Source organism: Brassica rapa, chromosome A01, assembly GCF_000309985.2.
Source record: "Brassica rapa cultivar Chiifu-401-42 chromosome A01, CAAS_Brap_v3.01, whole genome shotgun sequence".
Classification (NCBI taxonomy): domain Eukaryota; kingdom Viridiplantae; phylum Streptophyta; class Magnoliopsida; order Brassicales; family Brassicaceae; genus Brassica; species Brassica rapa.
In genome coordinates this window covers 10,316,801-10,334,627 of record NC_024795.2, presented here as the reverse complement: position 1 = coordinate 10,334,627, position 17,827 = coordinate 10,316,801, and the positions used below count along the sequence as shown (strand labels likewise).

The window sequence follows — 17,827 nt, the reverse complement described above, 5'->3', positions numbered from 1 at the left end:
AGCGTCAACAAGGCGGAACCATCCCAGGCGCCAAGGAGAATCAAAGCACATAAACACAAAGATTCCAACCAGAACCGTGGAAAATGTCACGCCAAGGCTCCAATAGAAATCTACAACATCCATAGGCTGTCAATGGGAACGGGATAGGACCATACAACTTGTTGAAAGAAAGATCAAGGCTCTCAATGTCCTTCATCTTGGAGAAGCTTTCAGGAATAGAACCGGCCAAGGAGTTATGAGAGAGGTTTAAAGAGCGTGCTCTCACGAGATCACCGACTTCTTCTGGAATTTCCCCACTCAATTCATTGTTTGACAAATCGAGCCCATACATATAATCAAGAGCGCCGGAATCGTAAGAATCATACCTCTGTTTTGCTGAAAACTCCACACTAAAATTCAAGCCATACATGTAGTCTGGAGTTATCTGATCAAGCTCAAGTATTGACTCGAAATAAGTTCCCATGTCGCCGTCCATGTAAGGAATAATGCCACTCAAGAAATCTAGTTCCTCACTGTCTTCTGCCGCCCCAAACGATAAGTTACTAAGGCATGGGGGTATGGACTCATTCAGTTTGTTGTTGGCAAGATCCAAAATCCTAATACTGCTTAAACTGCACAGCTGCCTAGGAATTGGGCCAACTAAGTCGTTCCCCCTCAAGAGAAGAACAGCTATGCCGCTGGCATTGATAAACTGTGGGATACTTCCAGACAGCTCGTTGTTCCTAACGTCAGGTTTTCTATCAACGTTGCTGGAAGAGGGCCCGTAAGATAGTTGCTTTGCAGGTATAGCATCCCGAATGTTTGAATATCATTAGCTTTTGAGAAGTGTGAAGGTATGCTTCCTGATAACTTATTTCTTGAGAGGTCCACTAGTTCAAGGGTTTCACTGTCAAACAAAGTAAGAGGTATTGTACCCTCTAACGAGTTGTTTGACATCAGCAGAATACTCCATACAAACTCCTCACCCATCCAACTTGGAATAGTCCCCGTAAGAAAATTGCTCGACATGTCAAGCACACGCAACATGGTCGAATTCCGCAGACCATTTCCAATAGTCCCTGTGAACATGTTGTTATCCACAAGCAACGTCCCCAGCCATGTCAAGTTTGTCGATGCTGGAAATATCTGACCATCAAATCTGTTATGTGAGAGCTTCAGCAGTTTCAAGAAGTGGCATCCCATGAAAAGGCTTCTTGGTAAGTTTCCAGAGAAATTGTTGTGAGCAAAATTAATAGCGTGAATGTCTTTCATCTCACCCACAGAAGTGGGCAAACGTCCCTTAAATTTGTTGCTTGAGAGGTTTATTTGTCTTAGGCTTGAAAGTATCTTTCCGAAATCATCAGAAAGTCTGTCCTCGAAATTATTAGCTGAAAGATCCAAGAGCCGCAGATTATGCACAAGGCTAGGCAGTCTAAGAGTGTGAAGTGCATTGTTCTGTAGATTCAAAACTTCAAGCCGAGGGTTATTCTCCAAGATCCAAGTCGGAAATGGTCCAGACAACTTGTTGTTAGAGAGGTCGATTAAGCGCATGTTCTTCTGGTACCTGAGAAAATCAGGAATTTTTTCAAGGTTGCAATCTCGCAGCTCAAGGACTCGTATTTTGAATTCTGGAAGCCAAGAACCTCGCATCTCTGTTTGTTGTTTGATAGAGATTGATGAAAGCTTGAGCACCTTGAGCTTGGAGAAAATTTTTAGAGAGTTAAATGAGAACAAAACCTTAAAGTTATTATCCAATAACGATAAGTATTCCAAAGATTTCAAGCTATTGATAAATGCTGGCAAATCCCCTTCAAATAAGTTTGAGGAGAGATCCAGAACTCTGAGCTTTGTAAGACCAGCAAAACACAGAGGAGGTTGGCCCTCAAATTCATTCCTACTGACATCAAGCTCCTGGAGAGTCTTCCATTTACAAATTCCTGAAGCAACACGATGAAAATGTTATCATAGGCATATTTTTGTAACGAACCTAACTAACATCCATAGTTATCTCTTTTAAGGGTGGAGGATTGCCACACACCTTGTCCACAAATCTCTATAAGTTTTAATGCAAAACATTCTAACAGAAGAAGAATATCTTATGTACTCTTTTCAAGAAATGGAAAATACTAATAAAAATTGCCACACGTAATCAATGAAAAAGTCTGTTTATTTCTTCTAACTTGCCTTCCATTGAGCCAGTGAATATATATATCTATACTATTAAAGCAAAATCCTTCTTATGATTATGCCCCTGACTTTTTTAAAAAATTACAAAACATACCATTGTTTTTATTTAAATACATTTAATGATTTACATAAATTTAAAGCTCATTCGATAGGCCCAAATTGAACCATTGTTAACCCAATAGGCCCATTCTGTTTAAAATATATTTAGTGAAAATCATTAAAAATATTGTTTTATTTTTTATACATGGATTATACATTTAAGAGATAAACAAATATATTAATCCATTATGCCAATTTGTGTAAAATATCTATACTTAAAATTATATTATACATTTAAGAACTAAACAAATTAATATATGTGATATATTTAAGAATTAAACAAACAACGGATTTGAAGTCCAATATGTGTAAACACAATTTACTAATAACAAATAAATTACAATACAATTTATAAAAATAAAAACATATTAGATAATAAACTATTCAAACACATACTTCCACTAATTAGAATTACAATTTATAAAAATAAAACCATATTAGAAAATAGACTATTGAAACACATCCTCATCTAATTAGAAATAATATTAAAATTGAAAAATGACATTTTAATAGGTAAAATACCCGCCATTTGAAATGGCGGGTCAGTATCTAGTTGTTACTTAAATCTAGAGCCTTGAGCTTCTGCATGCTTTCAAACCCTGCAACAATGAGAGGAAACAAGAAAAGGAGATGACAATCATATTTACCATATCAAAGTGCAAGGGTGAAAGTGTTAAAAAGAGAGTTTTGAATGGACTATCACAAAAATTCTACTACCTTGTACTGGTATAGTGTTTTTTTTTTTTTTTTTTTTTTTTTGGTGTAAGTACTGGTATAGTGTTGTTAAAACTGTTCATACTAAGATCCAGTACTTCCAAGTTTGTCAAATTATGGAGCTCTGTTTCAAAGTAAAGAAACATATAATGAGTATGATTTCCACCAGTATATTTCATCAGCGGATATTCAATGCATCTGAATTAAAAACTTACCTTTCATAGGGAAGTCACCTTCCATCATGTTATTCCCAAGAATTAAAGTCTTGAGTGATGTTGCAAATCGCAGAAACGGTAAGATGCTGTTATTGAGACCGTTATCTGAGAGATCAAGAATCTTAAGTTTTGGAAGTTTTCCGAGGCTCTTATAACCTGTCCAAAGAAAAGAAAAACAAAAATAAAGTCAGATATCTCTCTCTCATCGAAGAAGTAGTTTAGTCTCCATTTCACGAACACGTGAAACTAAACCATGCATTAGAAAAGAAGCATAATCATACCTTCATGATTATCCAACAAACCACCAAACCAGTTAAAGGTTAAGTTGAGGCTCTGCAATTCTTCAAATGGATGGAACAAGGAAAAATTCAGGGGATGACCAGAATTACCAAACATCAAATGACCTAGGGAGAGACTAACGACACGTTGGCTGTTAATGTCACACTTTATTCTTTCCCAGTGACAACAATTGCTCTTTTGGTTATTTGTCCAAACAAGGTCTGCATCAGGATATAGAGAGATAATATAGGCTTTGAGCTCTAACAAACCCTTTCTTTCCTTTGCTATGCAACCCCTACATCCATGCATCTGTCCAAGCACAATCATTACACATGCTAGGAACAAAAATCTCCACATAGTAATTGACATTAGAAGAAAAAGGGGAAAGAAAGCAATAGTTTGTTCAATATCCGAATCCCCCTCCAATTTGAAGGCACATCATATGGAAAGTCATATATCCACTTATGTACTGGACGTGCAGACGATCATCTCCTTCCTTGCAAATTGTTTAAGCCCACTTGAGGAAACAGAAAGACTACAATGTATCACATGGTCAGATACTCATCGTTCATTCCATCAACAGTAAAAACTCTGGAAAATTTTTAGTATGAAAATTATAATATTCACTAATTTATTCATTTATAATTTTAAATATCATACATTTTTAAAAATATTTTTTTTTGTTTGAATTAAAAGTAAGTGATTTTATGATCCTATAGGTTCACAAAATTTTGCAGATTAGTTTTCGGCGATGATTGTTTCGGTAGTTTATAGTTTTAGTTTTTGGTTTTTAGATTTTAGTTTTTGGTTTTTAGATTTTGGTTTTTGGTTTTTAGCTTTTAGGTGATGATTGTTTCGGTAGTTTTTAGTTTTAGTTTTTGGTTTTTAGATTTTAGATTTTAGTTTTTGGATTTTAGATTTTGGTTTTTGGTTTTTTAGCTTTTAGTTTTTGGTTTTTTAGCTTTTAGTTTTTGGTTTTTGGTTTTTAGATTTTGATTTTGGTTTTGCTGTATTTTTTTATTTTCAAAAATTAATTAATACATTACTTTAAAATAATACAACAAATAGCAATAAATAATTATATTTTACAATTAAAATTTATCAAAATACTGTGATTATTATTTTAAAATAAAATACAATAACATATTTTAATTATTATAGTAAAATAAAAATCATAAAATATATATAAATTACACAAAACTAAAAATATTAAATTTTGAAACTACTTAGAAATTTTTCTTATATAAATTATTTTAATTTTTAAAACTTGCAAAGCAACAGTTTTTCTTATATAAATATTATAAATTATACAAAAATATAAATACATAGAATTTTGAAACTTATTATAAAATTTTCTATATAAATTATTTATATTTTCTTAAAGTTGAATGGCAATTTTTATATTTCAGGATTATACAATATATTTTATTAATAAAACATATTATGTTTTTATAATTTTCTTTATTTTTAATGTGACTAATAATTATTAATATAATTCAATTGTTTTATTTATAGAAACTAATAACTAAGTTTTAAATTAAATAATATTATTTATAAAATATATAAATTTATTTACAAATATGAAACACAAATTAAAATATTTCACATTATTGTTTAAATGATATCTAATGTACAAAATATTTTATGATAATTTATTTTTATGAAAATATTAATTATTAATGAATTAAAATGTAGTCGTTTCTACAAAAAAATAAATCAAAATTCGTTTTTTTTTCTTCATAAAAGCTCACAAAAGTTAGTTTTTGTTTTTTTTTCATAAATTGGTTACACTTTTTAAAAACTAGTTTCTCTAAATTTTAGGGAATATATTTATTGAAAATCTTGATTGACAACTCAATTGGTTTCTACAAAAACAAAAATTAAAACCAAAAACTTGATTGGATGAAAAATAGTTTGTACAAAAACAAAAACCAAAAACTAAAGCAAAAATCACAAACAATCAACCTCTTAGTCTCTTTTTGTGTTTTGACGTAAGGTACATGTCCGTCTCAAATTATATTAAGCCTTGTTCAAGAAAATATTAACTATATATTTAACAATGTAATGAAATAATTTAAAAGTTAATAGTTTTATCTATATATATTTTAGGTTTATCGGAGAGTAACCGGGGAGTAATTGGAGCGTAATTTTTTTTATAATTTAAAAAATTTAAATATTTTATATATAAGATCTGTTTAAATTTTATTCATAGCGATAATTGCAGTTGATAGCCATAGTCTTAACGGTTGGGTGAGCATAAAGCATCTGGACCCGAGATCAATGCCCATGTATGAATCTTCTTTTTTCACGACCTTCCTCTCTCCACTAACCTATTTTGCAGCCCTTTTACTTGTTTTCAGACAAAGGTCACTTTTTTTTGGGTTATTTGCTTTGATTCCACATCATTTCTTTGTTGTTACCATCAAGATATAACAGATGTATGTTGTAACTAGCGATTTTGGACTCAAAATCATTGTAATATATATGTTTTTTAAGCGAGTTTCTAGCCGATTATAATAGAATCGCGGCGGCCGAGCTCTGCCGAGCGCTTTACCAGCTTTACCGGTGTGGAATCGGCCGCATTCTAGAACATGGGATATATATATAGATATATATAGTATATTTTAATATAAATATTTATTATTGACTATTCCTACTCATATGATTTTATTAACATCTGTATATTTGTTGTAACAAAAATTTAAACCGTTAGTCATAAAAAAAATTTAATGTGAGATTTTTATTACAAATTTTAAAATTAAAATATTAAGATCTCAATAACTTTTCAGTGTAAATTTGAAATTAACATATTTATAGATTTTCTCTAGTATATAATTTAATTTAAATGATATTAATATATATATATATATAATATGAATATTTATTATTGAGACTTCATATTCATACGATTTATAATCTTTTGTATCTTGTTTGAACAAAAAAAATTAAACCATTGATCACAAAATTTTAAGTGTGAAACTTTTACCATTTTTAGTAATTTATAGTCGTTTTAAAAAATTCAAAATATAACATGTAAGTAAAAATCTAATTTTATTGTTTAATTTTTTAATAATATAAAATTAAAAAACAAATAGGATAAAAAAATTGTTATATAATATGTATTATATTCATTAATTGTCATATATATGTTAATCATATTAGTTACTTCCGTAGTTTTTATTTAAGGAAAAAAATAAGAATATTCTTTTTTATAATCAATTTAATATTTAGTTTAATAAAAATATAATATATATTTATATAAACTAAATTATTTTTCTAAGATTTTAAGAATCATCTTAGTGATACACGTAGCTACAAAAACATACCGTAATGTTTTATTATTAATATATAGGGGATTAAATTATTCTTTAGATTATCGCAACACCACAATAGGAAACCAATATAATCACAACCATATACTAAAAAAAAATGTTTCTTTCATAGTGGGGCGGAGAAAGTAATTTAAACAAGCAAATACGCTTTGCAATTTATTTAATGGCACCACCACCATTGTGTAGCACCTTTTAAACACTTAAATTCTCCATTTCATCAGATGTTTGTTGTAATTTTATTTTTTTGTCAAATATATCTCCAACTCCAAACAACAAAGAAATGGTGGTACTTGATTTAGCTCCTAAATCCTAATCCATATTAGTACTTAGCCCTCCCATACTAATAGAATAAAATGGTAAGATAAATAAAGGAATACGACCCTTTATCATTGGCGTGGCACGGCATTAATTTAAATGCATGATAATAACATGACATCATAATACTCTCTTCTTTACATATTATAAAATAGCTTATCCATTATTTTCTTAGCATTGTTTAAACTTTAAAATAGTTATTAGTTGTCCTTTAATCATTTTCGATGTCACTAACCCTCAAATACAAACTGAATAGTCTAAATAATTGCCGGTTTGGGCGGCACCCAATGGTGACCTGCCAAGTAGAGCAAGACTAACAACTTCATTACCACTTTGCTATATAAACCTGATCGATCATAAGCCACAAATACACATAAAGAGCTTGTAATCATCAAACAAACTCAAAAAAATCGTATTAACTATTTCCAGGTCAAAATGGTGAAGATTGCAATTGGAAGCTTGGGTGATTCCTTTAGCGTTGCGTCTCTAAAGGCTTACTTATCTGAATTTATCGCAACTCTTCTCTTCGTGTTTGCCGGCGTTGGCTCTGCTATTGCTTTTGGCAAACTAACATCCAATGCGGCCTTGGACCCAGCTGGTCTTGTCGCTGTGGCTGTGGCTCACGCCTTTGCCCTTTTCGTCGGTGTGTCCATAGCCGCCAACATCTCCGGCGGACACCTTAACCCCGCCGTGACTCTCGGCCTCGCAGTCGGTGGTAACATCACTGTCATCACCGGTTTCTTCTACTGGATAGCTCAGTGCCTTGGCTCAATCGTCGCTTGTCTCCTCCTAGCCTTCGTTACTAATGGCGAGGTACAGAAAAAAACTGTGGAAACGACCGTGACTAAAAAATGTTGTGGCGGTTTTAATATCCGGTTTGATTTATAATGTATGGTTTATTAACCGAGAATTTGATTTTGTCTCCGGTTATGTAGAGCGTACCGACCCATGGAGTAGCAGCCGGTTTAGGAGCGGTTGAAGGAATAGTGATGGAGATTGTGGTGACATTTGCTCTGGTGTACACAGTTTACGCCACCGCAGCTGATCCGAAGAAGGGATCGCTTGGAACCATTGCTCCTATTGCCATTGGTTTCATCGTTGGTGCCAACATCCTTGCCGCCGGTCCATTCAGCGGAGGCTCTATGAACCCGGCCAGGTCATTTGGACCAGCTGTTGTTAGTGGTGACTTCTCTCAGATATGGATCTACTGGGTAGGCCCACTTGTCGGCGGTGCACTAGCTGGACTCATCTACGGTGACGTCTTCATCGGATCCTACGCACCGGCTCCGACCACAGAAAGCTACCCTTGATCACTCCTCTACAGTTTTTATTTGTTTGGCTTCTTAAGCCACAGTATTGGCTTTTTTGTTGTTGTTGTTGTTGTGTGGAATGGTCCAGTTTCTTTCGCGTATCATATGAATGATTGAATGTGGTTGTCAGTTAATAACAAAATATGTATATTTTCAGTTTCTTTAAAAGTGATTACCGCTCGGAAGTTATTGAAAAACTTTATTTGATATGCTCTATGGGATTATCCTACTATATAAAAAATACTAATTTAGAGCTCAATTAGAAGTGCCACATGGAATGAAATATTCCATCCAATCATATCTCCACGTCATTACGAATTTAAAAACCCTAATAATAATACTAATATTAATTCTTTGGCCCAACACCAGAATAACCCAATAACATTTAAACAAATTTTTGAAATCTGTTTTGATAACAAGATTGCCCTTCTTCTTTAGACTTCATGGATTCTAATTTATAATGTGTCTTAATAATCAATAAGACCATTGAATATAGATCCAGGGATATAGATTAAAAATGTTTATGTTTGGAATTATATACCGTGTAACACGCATGTATCGCAACCACCGACGAAGCAAACAATTGTTTTTTAAAAGCACTATTATTAAAAAAATATGTATGAACTTTACATAAATAATACATATATGAACCGGAAAATCTATAATGGGAAAAATCACTATTTGTTTTACTAATTCAAGTCAATACTATTAAGTTAGGAACATGTCCAGTTAATAAAGGTTTTGTCCAACTTAAAGAAATCTAATTACATTTAGAAACTACATTTATATTCTATATATTTTGTAACCCCTGCAAATATATATTTTTATATTAGTCTAAAATATGCCAACAAATTTAACTCTTATCTAATGCATAAAAATATAAAGATGATGTTGTGAGATAAGAATGTACACACAAAATTTCAAATAAAAGAATTGACAAATTATATAATTTTTTTTAAAAATATTTTATATAATAACTTAATAATATAAATCATAATCAAAAATACTATTCATATCACATTTTTATGAACCGAAAAAACTCGTGCTTTCGAAGCGCGGATCAAAATGTAGACTAATATAGCTCCTAATATTTATTTAAAAATTAAATTTCTCAAAAAAAAAGATTAAAGACAGCTATCAAGTCTGTTTAAAAAATATAGTGGTTTGTTCTTGCACCAAAATCTTGGTTATGCAATTCAAAACCTATTATGTTGTTTTGTTACTTTTCTCCTTAAAACAGAGACAAAGAGTGATGAACAAAGACAAATTATGAACTCTTATTATCGGATTGTTTGTTTCTTTTTTTCTCTCTCGCTTCAATTTGATGACTATAACTAATTATTTCAATTCACACAAGACTTTCAAATTTTAAACGTATCACATCAAATATAAAAATCTTCAACAAATTATAATACCTAAATGTTCTTCTCGATAGACAATAATATCAGAAAGGCAAGTAGCACATCTCCTGCCACAATCACCGGCAGCACTAAAAGTTCAAAAAAATCTTTTGTCTCATCAATACAAATCAACAAAATATAGGAATAAATTCAGTAACATTGCATATTTGATACAAACCGGTTAACAACCTCAGCTCCACATAACATTCACATCATCTTCCACTCAGAAATTTGCAACGAGAAAAAAGGTGGAGACAACTATTACGTGTAAGTTACTCAATCAGTGGATTTCCACATTTCAAGATCTCTCTCTTTCGCTGACTCATTTTCTAATTATTTCTTTCGTCAAAGGGTCGTTTTCCTCAACACGATGGTCAAATCAAACCACAATGATCCTCCACCTGCTGGAGGTAAATCAAAATTACGACTTTACTGTGCGTTTATAGACTTCTCGAACACATACGAACTCAATCACCCCTCTCTGGAATCCAAGAAATCATTTGTCCAAAATCCGGACAGAACATCTTAACTATTAAGTGCAAAATCAAGCGTAGAGATAGTTTGATTTGGTAGGTTATACTACGAATAGTTTGATTTGGTAGGTTATACTACGAAAGTAACACAACAAAACCTTAGTATTAAATTCTCGATCAATTTATCTGGTTTTTTAGTTCATAAGTTTTTTTCAAGGGGCTCTTTTTGAATATAATTCATAAAATTTCCAATTAGTTTATTAATGGAAGACCTAAACACACTTTTAAAATATTATTTCCAAATTCAAAACACCATAATGCTAAACAATATCTCAATTACGAAGTACTTTTACATATTTTTCATTTTCAACACGTTAATTTAATTTCCATTACTACAGAAAACCACTATACACAACCAAAAACATCAACTCCCCTTTACTTTTACATCTATCAATTGACTTCCAACTTCATTTGCATAAAAAAATGAACAATCAATCTTAAAAAACTCAATGTCATATATTCCTTCTTATAATTACTTTAAATCTATTTTAACAACGACCATAAACAACCACAACTATAGTCATACACAAATTTTAACTTCATCCAATATCCGTGCGTAGCGCGGACACGATCCAAGTTTTATTAAAAGCATCTCCAATGCAAAATTCAATTTTCTTACAAAATGGATTAATTCCATAATGGAATTTTGTTTACAAAAAATAATTATTTCATTTATGGAGTAAATTAATGTTAATGCCATTATAATGTGGAAAACAGAGTGGCACTAGAAAATTTCTTACTTCAAACTTCATTTTGGAAAAAATTATGAAGTGGGGTGATGCAGATAAATATTTGGGATATTTCCAAATATTTATTATTTATTTTATTATTTTTTTAGATAATTATCTTTATTATTTTAGGGTTTTATGATTTTCTTATATATAGCCGTTTAGGCTTAAGTTTGTATTCAATTGATGATTTATTAATAAAATTGAGAGTTCTCTCTTTGTTGTTCCTTGCTTTCGGTAGATCATTGGTGATCTCAACGAATTTAAAAAAACATTGATCTTAGGCATTCTTAGACTAAATAAAATCTTTGTGATTATCCTAGTTTTCTGGGTATTCTCAGAATCAACGGATCTCTAATTCTATCTAATAAAGCTTCCGCTACATCAGGGGTTATGGCTGAAAAGTACTAGTTCATGAGTTTCCAAATATGCATCAGTTCAAAGTTTAACCAATTATACGCGTAGGACTTGATCATTTTAACCTAGTTAATTGTCAAACACAAAAGTTTCTTGTCAAAACATTGAATGGAATAAACAAACTACAGTAAATGTATTGTGGAATCTTTTGAAGAAATAAACATTCAAAATATTTCAAATTCATCAAAAATATGTTTATACAAAGACAAATATTTCTCTACATTCGGCCTTTACTTAAGAGGCCAATTTGAAGCCCAGCTACATCACCTAGACACGCAACCGTTTGAGTGCTCAAATGATAAACAAATTAGTAGTGCCTAGATACAAGGACATAAAAGATTGTTAATCCGTGAAACTACTCAAAGAGTACATTAATAGAAAAATAAAGTGGTTTCTTTTACGTATGATTATTATTCGATGGAGCTGGTCGGCTTAGAGAGCCGTCCGCTGAAAAGACAAAATGCTCTAAAACCGATGCATTTGTCGCCTCTTTCTGGTTTCACAAACCGTCCTACCAGATTAAGATATTACCTGAAAATCATGGACAATGTTCTCTAAACCACAATAATATCCTCTCTTTATCCAGACATATATATATACAAGAACATGGAGACGAGTTGCTAAATTTTCCAAGAATCTTACGGTGATTAAACACTCGATTCAGATATTATTGTAATCTCACCATCTCCAATGTATTTCTCTATTTTTACCTCTAAAATAGAGGAACTCTATAATAGAGGTGAGTTTTACTCCAATGTATTTCTCTAAAATAGAGATCTCTACATATAAAGCAAAATATAGAGAAATGCTATTTCTTCCTCTATAAATAGAGGAGAAAATAGCAATCTCTATTTTAGAGACAAAAATAGAGATGGGTTGGAGTGATTTTGCCTCTAAATGCTATTATAGAGGTAGAAATAGAGGTGGGTTGGAGATGCTCCCCACGTACTTTTAAAATTTGAGTGGTTTGAATAATTCTCTCGCTCATAAAAAAGAAAAGATTCTATTATTTGTGTACTTGTGTTTATGCTCTTCCTCTAATTCTCTTCCACCTAAGTCAACATCATCCTTTTTCATCTCCAAAAGTTGTCCCTTTTCAGTTTTATTATTATCATTCAAAGTTTTTTAAAAAGTTGACAGTTCATTTCCAAGTTTTATTTCTGAAACTCAAGAGCTGGTTCTCTGTTTTGGTCGCATGGTTTTTGATCAGAAACATAACTCTTTACTCCCAACATAATAAATTGTCCCACGTCAGCTTTTCATATTCAAGAAAGCTTGATCAGAGTTTTAAATCATCATCCAGTGATTTACATAGGAAAAAGAAAATGGAACGTGGTGGGTTTTATCCAGATTGGAAGGATACTTCTTCTTCCTTGTTTGGATCAGAGAACATGGAGGAAGAGCTGGAAGAAGCTGAAGAGCTTTTCTCATCCATTCCACAGCCTCAGACACCAAAAGAGCCTATGGAGTTTCTCTCAAGATCCTGGAGTCTCTCTACCTCTGAAATCGCCAAAGCACTTGCCCTCAAACATAGACAACAACAAGAACAGCTTTGCGTTGCACAAAACAACACTCCTGTTCTGTTCCCTGATGCTGCTGCTGCACATCCACTCATGGTACGACACTTTTCTTATCTCTGTTCCACAATACCGGTCAAACCCACTTTTCTCATGATCATGGAGAGCCTTAAGTCAGAGACTTTTTTTTTTATTAACTGTATTATGACATTTATTTCATTAAAGTTCTTGGGAACTGGAATGGATAAAGAAAACATTGTCAACTCTTTTCATGGCTTTTGATTTCAGACTGGGAAGATTATGAACTCGTTTGGCACACGTAGAGCAGGGACGTTATCCAAATGGTTTCACCACCACAGGGAACACAGCAGCAGCAGCAACACCACCAACTATCTCAAGAAGAAAGACAAGGCGCGTGTTGAGAACGCACACGTGCATTCTGCAGTATCTATAGCGGCTCTGGCTGCAGGTGTAGCCTCTGTGACTTCTGTAAGCAATTGCAAAGGGTCAAGCTCCAAGATGGCTCTGGCTTTGGGCTCAGCCACAGAACTGCTGGCCTCACATTGTGTTGAGATGGCTGAGAGAGCCGGTGCTGACCGTGCACGTGTTGCTTCCACGGTTAGGTCATCTGTTGACATCCACAGCCCTGGTGATCTCATGACTCTTACAGCCGCTGCTGCAACGGGTAAAACTAGTCTAGGCTTTCTAGTAGTTTCACAAGCCTTTGGCTTCGTTGGATCTGATTTTGTTTTGAATGGAAACTAGCTTTGAGAGGAGAAGCGGCTCTGAAGGCGAGACAGCCAAAGGAAGCAAGGAAAAACGCAGCTATTACACCTTTCGAGAGAAGCTTCTCTGACTCTCATTGGCCTGCAAACTTTCAGTTTAGACTGGAAGAACCAAATCTTCCACTTGAAGGAGAACTGTTGCAATGTGCGCGAAATGGTAAGTCTCTGATCAAATAAAAAGCTCACTGAGATAAGACAGAGAGCTTAACTCTTCTTTTGCTATGCCTTGGAGGGTTTATACAAGGAGAGTGAAAGGCACGCAGAAGGAAGGGGCGTCAGAAGGAGGAGAAGAAGTTGGTAAAGATTGAAAGACTCCGATTCATGAGGAGGCTTTGCAGTTAGTAGTTAAAGAAGTATAAATAAGGAAAGAGGGGAAGAGAGTTAGTTATTCGATTGTAAGCTCTGAACCAATTGATACATTGTATTGAGAGTGGATTCTGAGAGAGAGAATCTGTGAGATACAGTTGTATTGCGTGTGTTGTGAGCTAATAATACGTTAGTTCATAACATCTTTCTTGTGCTTTATCTCTCAGGAGTGCAGAGAACTAAGCGTGTCTGCGTCTATATCAACAAGAAGTCTCAGGTACAGCAGATTTGATTAGAATCCTCCTAAACACACAACACATCTCAGTTCACTTCTGATCTAATGCTTATTATGCTACTCAAGGTTATAATCAAACTCAAAAGCAAACATGTTGGAGGTGCATTCTCAAAGAAGATCAAATGTAAGCGTTTCCTAATCTTTCAGTTAAGATGAATAACCTGAAAACACAGACATTCTGAACTTGCTGGTCCTTTTTTTGAAGGCATTGTCTATGGAGTCTGCGATGAGAAATCAGCTTGGCCTTACAGGAAAGAGAGGGAAAACTCAGAGGAAGTCTACTTTGGTCTGAAAACAGGACAGGGCCTTTTGGAGTTCAAGTGCAAGAACAAGGTTCACAAGCAGAGATGGGTTGATGGGGCACAGTCTCTTCTCCGCCAAGTAAACTGCTTTGAGGCTGCCAAGTGCTCGCTGGGATCTCTAAGTCTCACCAATCACAGATGATGCAGGATCCTGTATATATCTTATTATATATATATCCACATTTTTGCTGTTGTGATGTATTTGCAAAAAAACTGGCAATGTACAATGTCAGTCTGTAACCTCAAGACTTTTGGATAAAGGTTAAAGCACAACATGTTGTTCAGATGGTTACATTAAGTGGTAGGAACCATTGCTATGTACAGAAAGACATCCGGAAAGAGAAGGATTGATCTGAGTTAAAACCTTTTATTTCCAGTGAAATAGTTTCTGATTTGCTAAAGACAAGACATTGGACGTGTAAGCTATGAAAAATCAGAAATCTTAAAAGAGTGGTATGGTATGTATGACCTTGCTTGTATATGGTTCATATGAAGAAATCATGTGAGAGCTTTTCATGTTTGAGCGTATCAGAATACTACAGTCTTGTGTGTCCCGTAAGGCAATACTCGCAGTTCGCAGTAAGACTTTATAGCTTTCATCAGGCACTTCTTCTCGAGGTCCTCTGATTTTTGAACAAAGCTCCTCAAATTGTCTCTGTGTGAAACTCTCTCAACCTGCCAAAAACAAAAATTGTGACGCTGCTGAAGAAACAATACAACCCTCAGAATAAAAAGAAAATGAAACAGTTGGGGAGATGAATAACCATTTGTTCAATGATAGGACCAGAATCAAGTTCCTCTGTAACAAAGTGAGTCGTTGCACCAATTAGCTTCACACCTGCATCAAATGCCTACCAACAGAATCTAAAATATGAATAACACAGCTCATGCAAAGGTAGAGCAATCAGAGAACTCAGAGAAACCTGTTTCGCGGGGCTTCTCCCCTTGAATGATGGTAAGAGGCCATGATGTATGTTGATAACATCTTTTCCATAACCTTTCAAGAAGTTACCAGACAGTACCTGTCAAAAGGAAAATGTTCCAGTCAGTATAAAGCTGTTCCTGCAGAGAGACGCAAACAAACTGAAGGAGATACATTCATCAAACTGAGACAACCTGCATGTATCTAGCGAGAACTATAAAGTCAGTATCCTTGACCAACTCCAAAATCTCCTCCTCTATCTTGTTCTGATCGGTTGTTGGCAAATAATGATAGGAGATGCCATGCCTCTGGAGAAAGCGCATAATATGGGTGTTTGGAGCTCTTTCATGATTGCTGAAACACACACACACAAAAGAATTCCTGAATCACTAGTTTACATCTAATATACCCATTCAAGATTCATGGGAAAGAGTTACAAGTAAACCTTATGACACATGTTATATCGACAGGAAGCTTTCCGTCCTGCCATTTATGTAACATTTCAACCAGACAATGATCCTACAAAGACAGATCAATCAATCACACAACTTCAGGAAAAGACAACAAGAGGATAAAAGAAGAGAGGGATCGTTAGTTACCTGTTTTGAGAGTAAAAGAGCAATCTTGTACTTGGGATCTAAAGAGGGCACTCGTACAACCGAGCTCAAAGCATTGAATTTTCTGGCAATAGTTTCGAAATCTTCACCCATCTGACTCCTTGGCCATTTAACTGGATCAAAAATAAACTCGCTGCCCAAAGAAATTACCTTTTCAATCAGAAACTAACCCCAAAAATAGAAACCTTTCAATCTCTAAGAACACTCCAAACTTACTTGTATAGTTTTGAAAAATGTTCACTTTGAATACATTTGGTTCATAAACTAATATCAAAGGATAGGTTTTAATTTTATACCTTCGAGAGTAGAAGACGTTCTTGTTCTCAGGAACAAACACATCGTAACCAAGAATGTTGCCTCCCTTCGCAGCAATGCAATCTGATAGCTTCGCTACAATCCCGACCACATCCTAAAGAACAAAGGAGTCACTAGCTGTGGTGTTAATTGGTCGTGTGAGACACATCAAAACGAATACGCGTACCGGACAATGGAAGACGTGGACGCCGGGGATGAGAAGGGGAGAGACAGAGGAATCGAGGGACTCGCCGTGAAAATGAGAAGATTTGAAGGACCATTTCATAAATGATCCGAATGCTGTGGCCGAGAGAGACGAGGTTGTTGAGACTCTTCGTATCATCGCAAAGCAAAGCAACCACCTTTTTTCCAGTTATGGGAGGAGCTCCTTCGCACTAGTTTTATATCTCATCTCCTTTCCTTTTCATGGCGTTTGCTACTTCACATTTTTGCCAAAGATATAAATATTTTTATTTTTTATATTATAAACAGATTTGTATAAAGCACAAACAATAGTTTTTTTTTTGTTGCTAAAAAGCACGATCAATATTTCTGTCAGCATCTAAGAAATTCATTTGGATAATGTTTCTTGAATTTTTCGAAATTAAATTCTCTTCTCACATTATCCATTGCAATTTGTCTCATATTTTAGTAGCTAGAGATACGTATGGAACAATTCTGTAAATGTAGAATATGATGCTCTAATTACAAAAAAAAAAAAGAAGAAGAGAGAAAGTGGGGTTCTTGTGCTAGGCCAAAGAATACTAACGTTGTACGTTCTATATAGTTTGTTTAAACACACATTTAATGCATGTATAGAATTCGGTCGTTATAAGAGCACACTTTTGTTACAAATGGAAAATCTCAACAACCTATTCAATTACTTTCGTCAAAATGGCAACCATCACCTTTGTACTTTATATGGCTCTCGTGACTGTCCCCTTTACTAGCTTCAAGTTAATAACTCTTTCTTCTAAGGTGATCTTTATATTTTTTTGATAAGACCAAATGATAGATCATTTGTTTCTGCTTAAATGTTCTCTCTATGATTTGAAGCAAGCCTTGCGTGGGTGTGGAACACATGTTTTGCTGCTGCCTATGCTCGACATCTTGGATTCAAGCAAAGAATCTTTGACAACTCTTTGTTTGTCCTCTGTAATGGATCTAACCTTGTTTATCCCATTCCTCGAGCTTGTTACAACGCATTGTCACCCATCTAAGCTTGGAGTTTGAAATGTCTATTCACCAATTTCTTGCGTCAAGACGTGCATCTGTTCTTCT

At 34.0% G+C, this 17,827-nt stretch overlaps 4 protein-coding genes across 4 annotated transcripts; 2 read left to right on the top strand and 2 right to left on the bottom strand.

Annotated features, from left to right (window-relative positions):
* Window positions 1-40: 40 nt before the first annotated feature.
* Window positions 41-3,590, bottom strand: LOC103868842 (receptor-like protein 9b). The gene is made up of 4 exons (XM_009146899.1): window positions 3,476-3,590; window positions 3,195-3,350; window positions 851-1,916; window positions 41-749 (listed from the first exon to the last, which is right to left on the bottom strand). The coding sequence occupies exons 1-4, from the start codon at window positions 3,588-3,590 to the stop codon at window positions 41-43; spliced, it is 2,046 nt and encodes a 681-aa protein (XP_009145147.1).
* A 3,041-nt stretch (window positions 3,591-6,631) lies between these two features.
* On the top strand, window positions 6,632-8,644 carry LOC103868228 (probable aquaporin TIP2-2). The gene is made up of 2 exons (XM_009146342.2): window positions 6,632-7,933; window positions 8,056-8,644. Exons 1-2 carry the CDS (start codon window positions 7,556-7,558, stop codon window positions 8,428-8,430), a joined length of 753 nt encoding a protein of 250 aa, XP_009144590.1. The 5' UTR covers window positions 6,632-7,555; the 3' UTR covers window positions 8,431-8,644.
* Window positions 8,645-12,534: 3,890 nt separating this feature from the next.
* LOC103868211 (VAN3-binding protein) lies at window positions 12,535-14,997 on the top strand. The gene is made up of 6 exons (XM_009146322.3): window positions 12,535-13,124; window positions 13,314-13,710; window positions 13,791-13,967; window positions 14,344-14,393; window positions 14,478-14,535; window positions 14,617-14,997. The coding sequence occupies exons 1-6, from the start codon at window positions 12,834-12,836 to the stop codon at window positions 14,853-14,855; spliced, it is 1,212 nt and encodes a 403-aa protein (XP_009144570.1). The 5' UTR covers window positions 12,535-12,833; the 3' UTR covers window positions 14,856-14,997.
* A 69-nt stretch (window positions 14,998-15,066) lies between these two features.
* LOC103868219 (formyltetrahydrofolate deformylase 2, mitochondrial) lies at window positions 15,067-17,051 on the bottom strand. The gene is made up of 8 exons (XM_009146334.3): window positions 16,734-17,051; window positions 16,549-16,661; window positions 16,235-16,385; window positions 16,081-16,154; window positions 15,830-15,989; window positions 15,637-15,735; window positions 15,478-15,564; window positions 15,067-15,388 (listed from the first exon to the last, which is right to left on the bottom strand). Exons 1-8 carry the CDS (start codon window positions 16,887-16,889, stop codon window positions 15,242-15,244), a joined length of 987 nt encoding a protein of 328 aa, XP_009144582.1. The 5' UTR covers window positions 16,890-17,051; the 3' UTR covers window positions 15,067-15,241.
* Window positions 17,052-17,827: the final 776 nt, after the last annotated feature.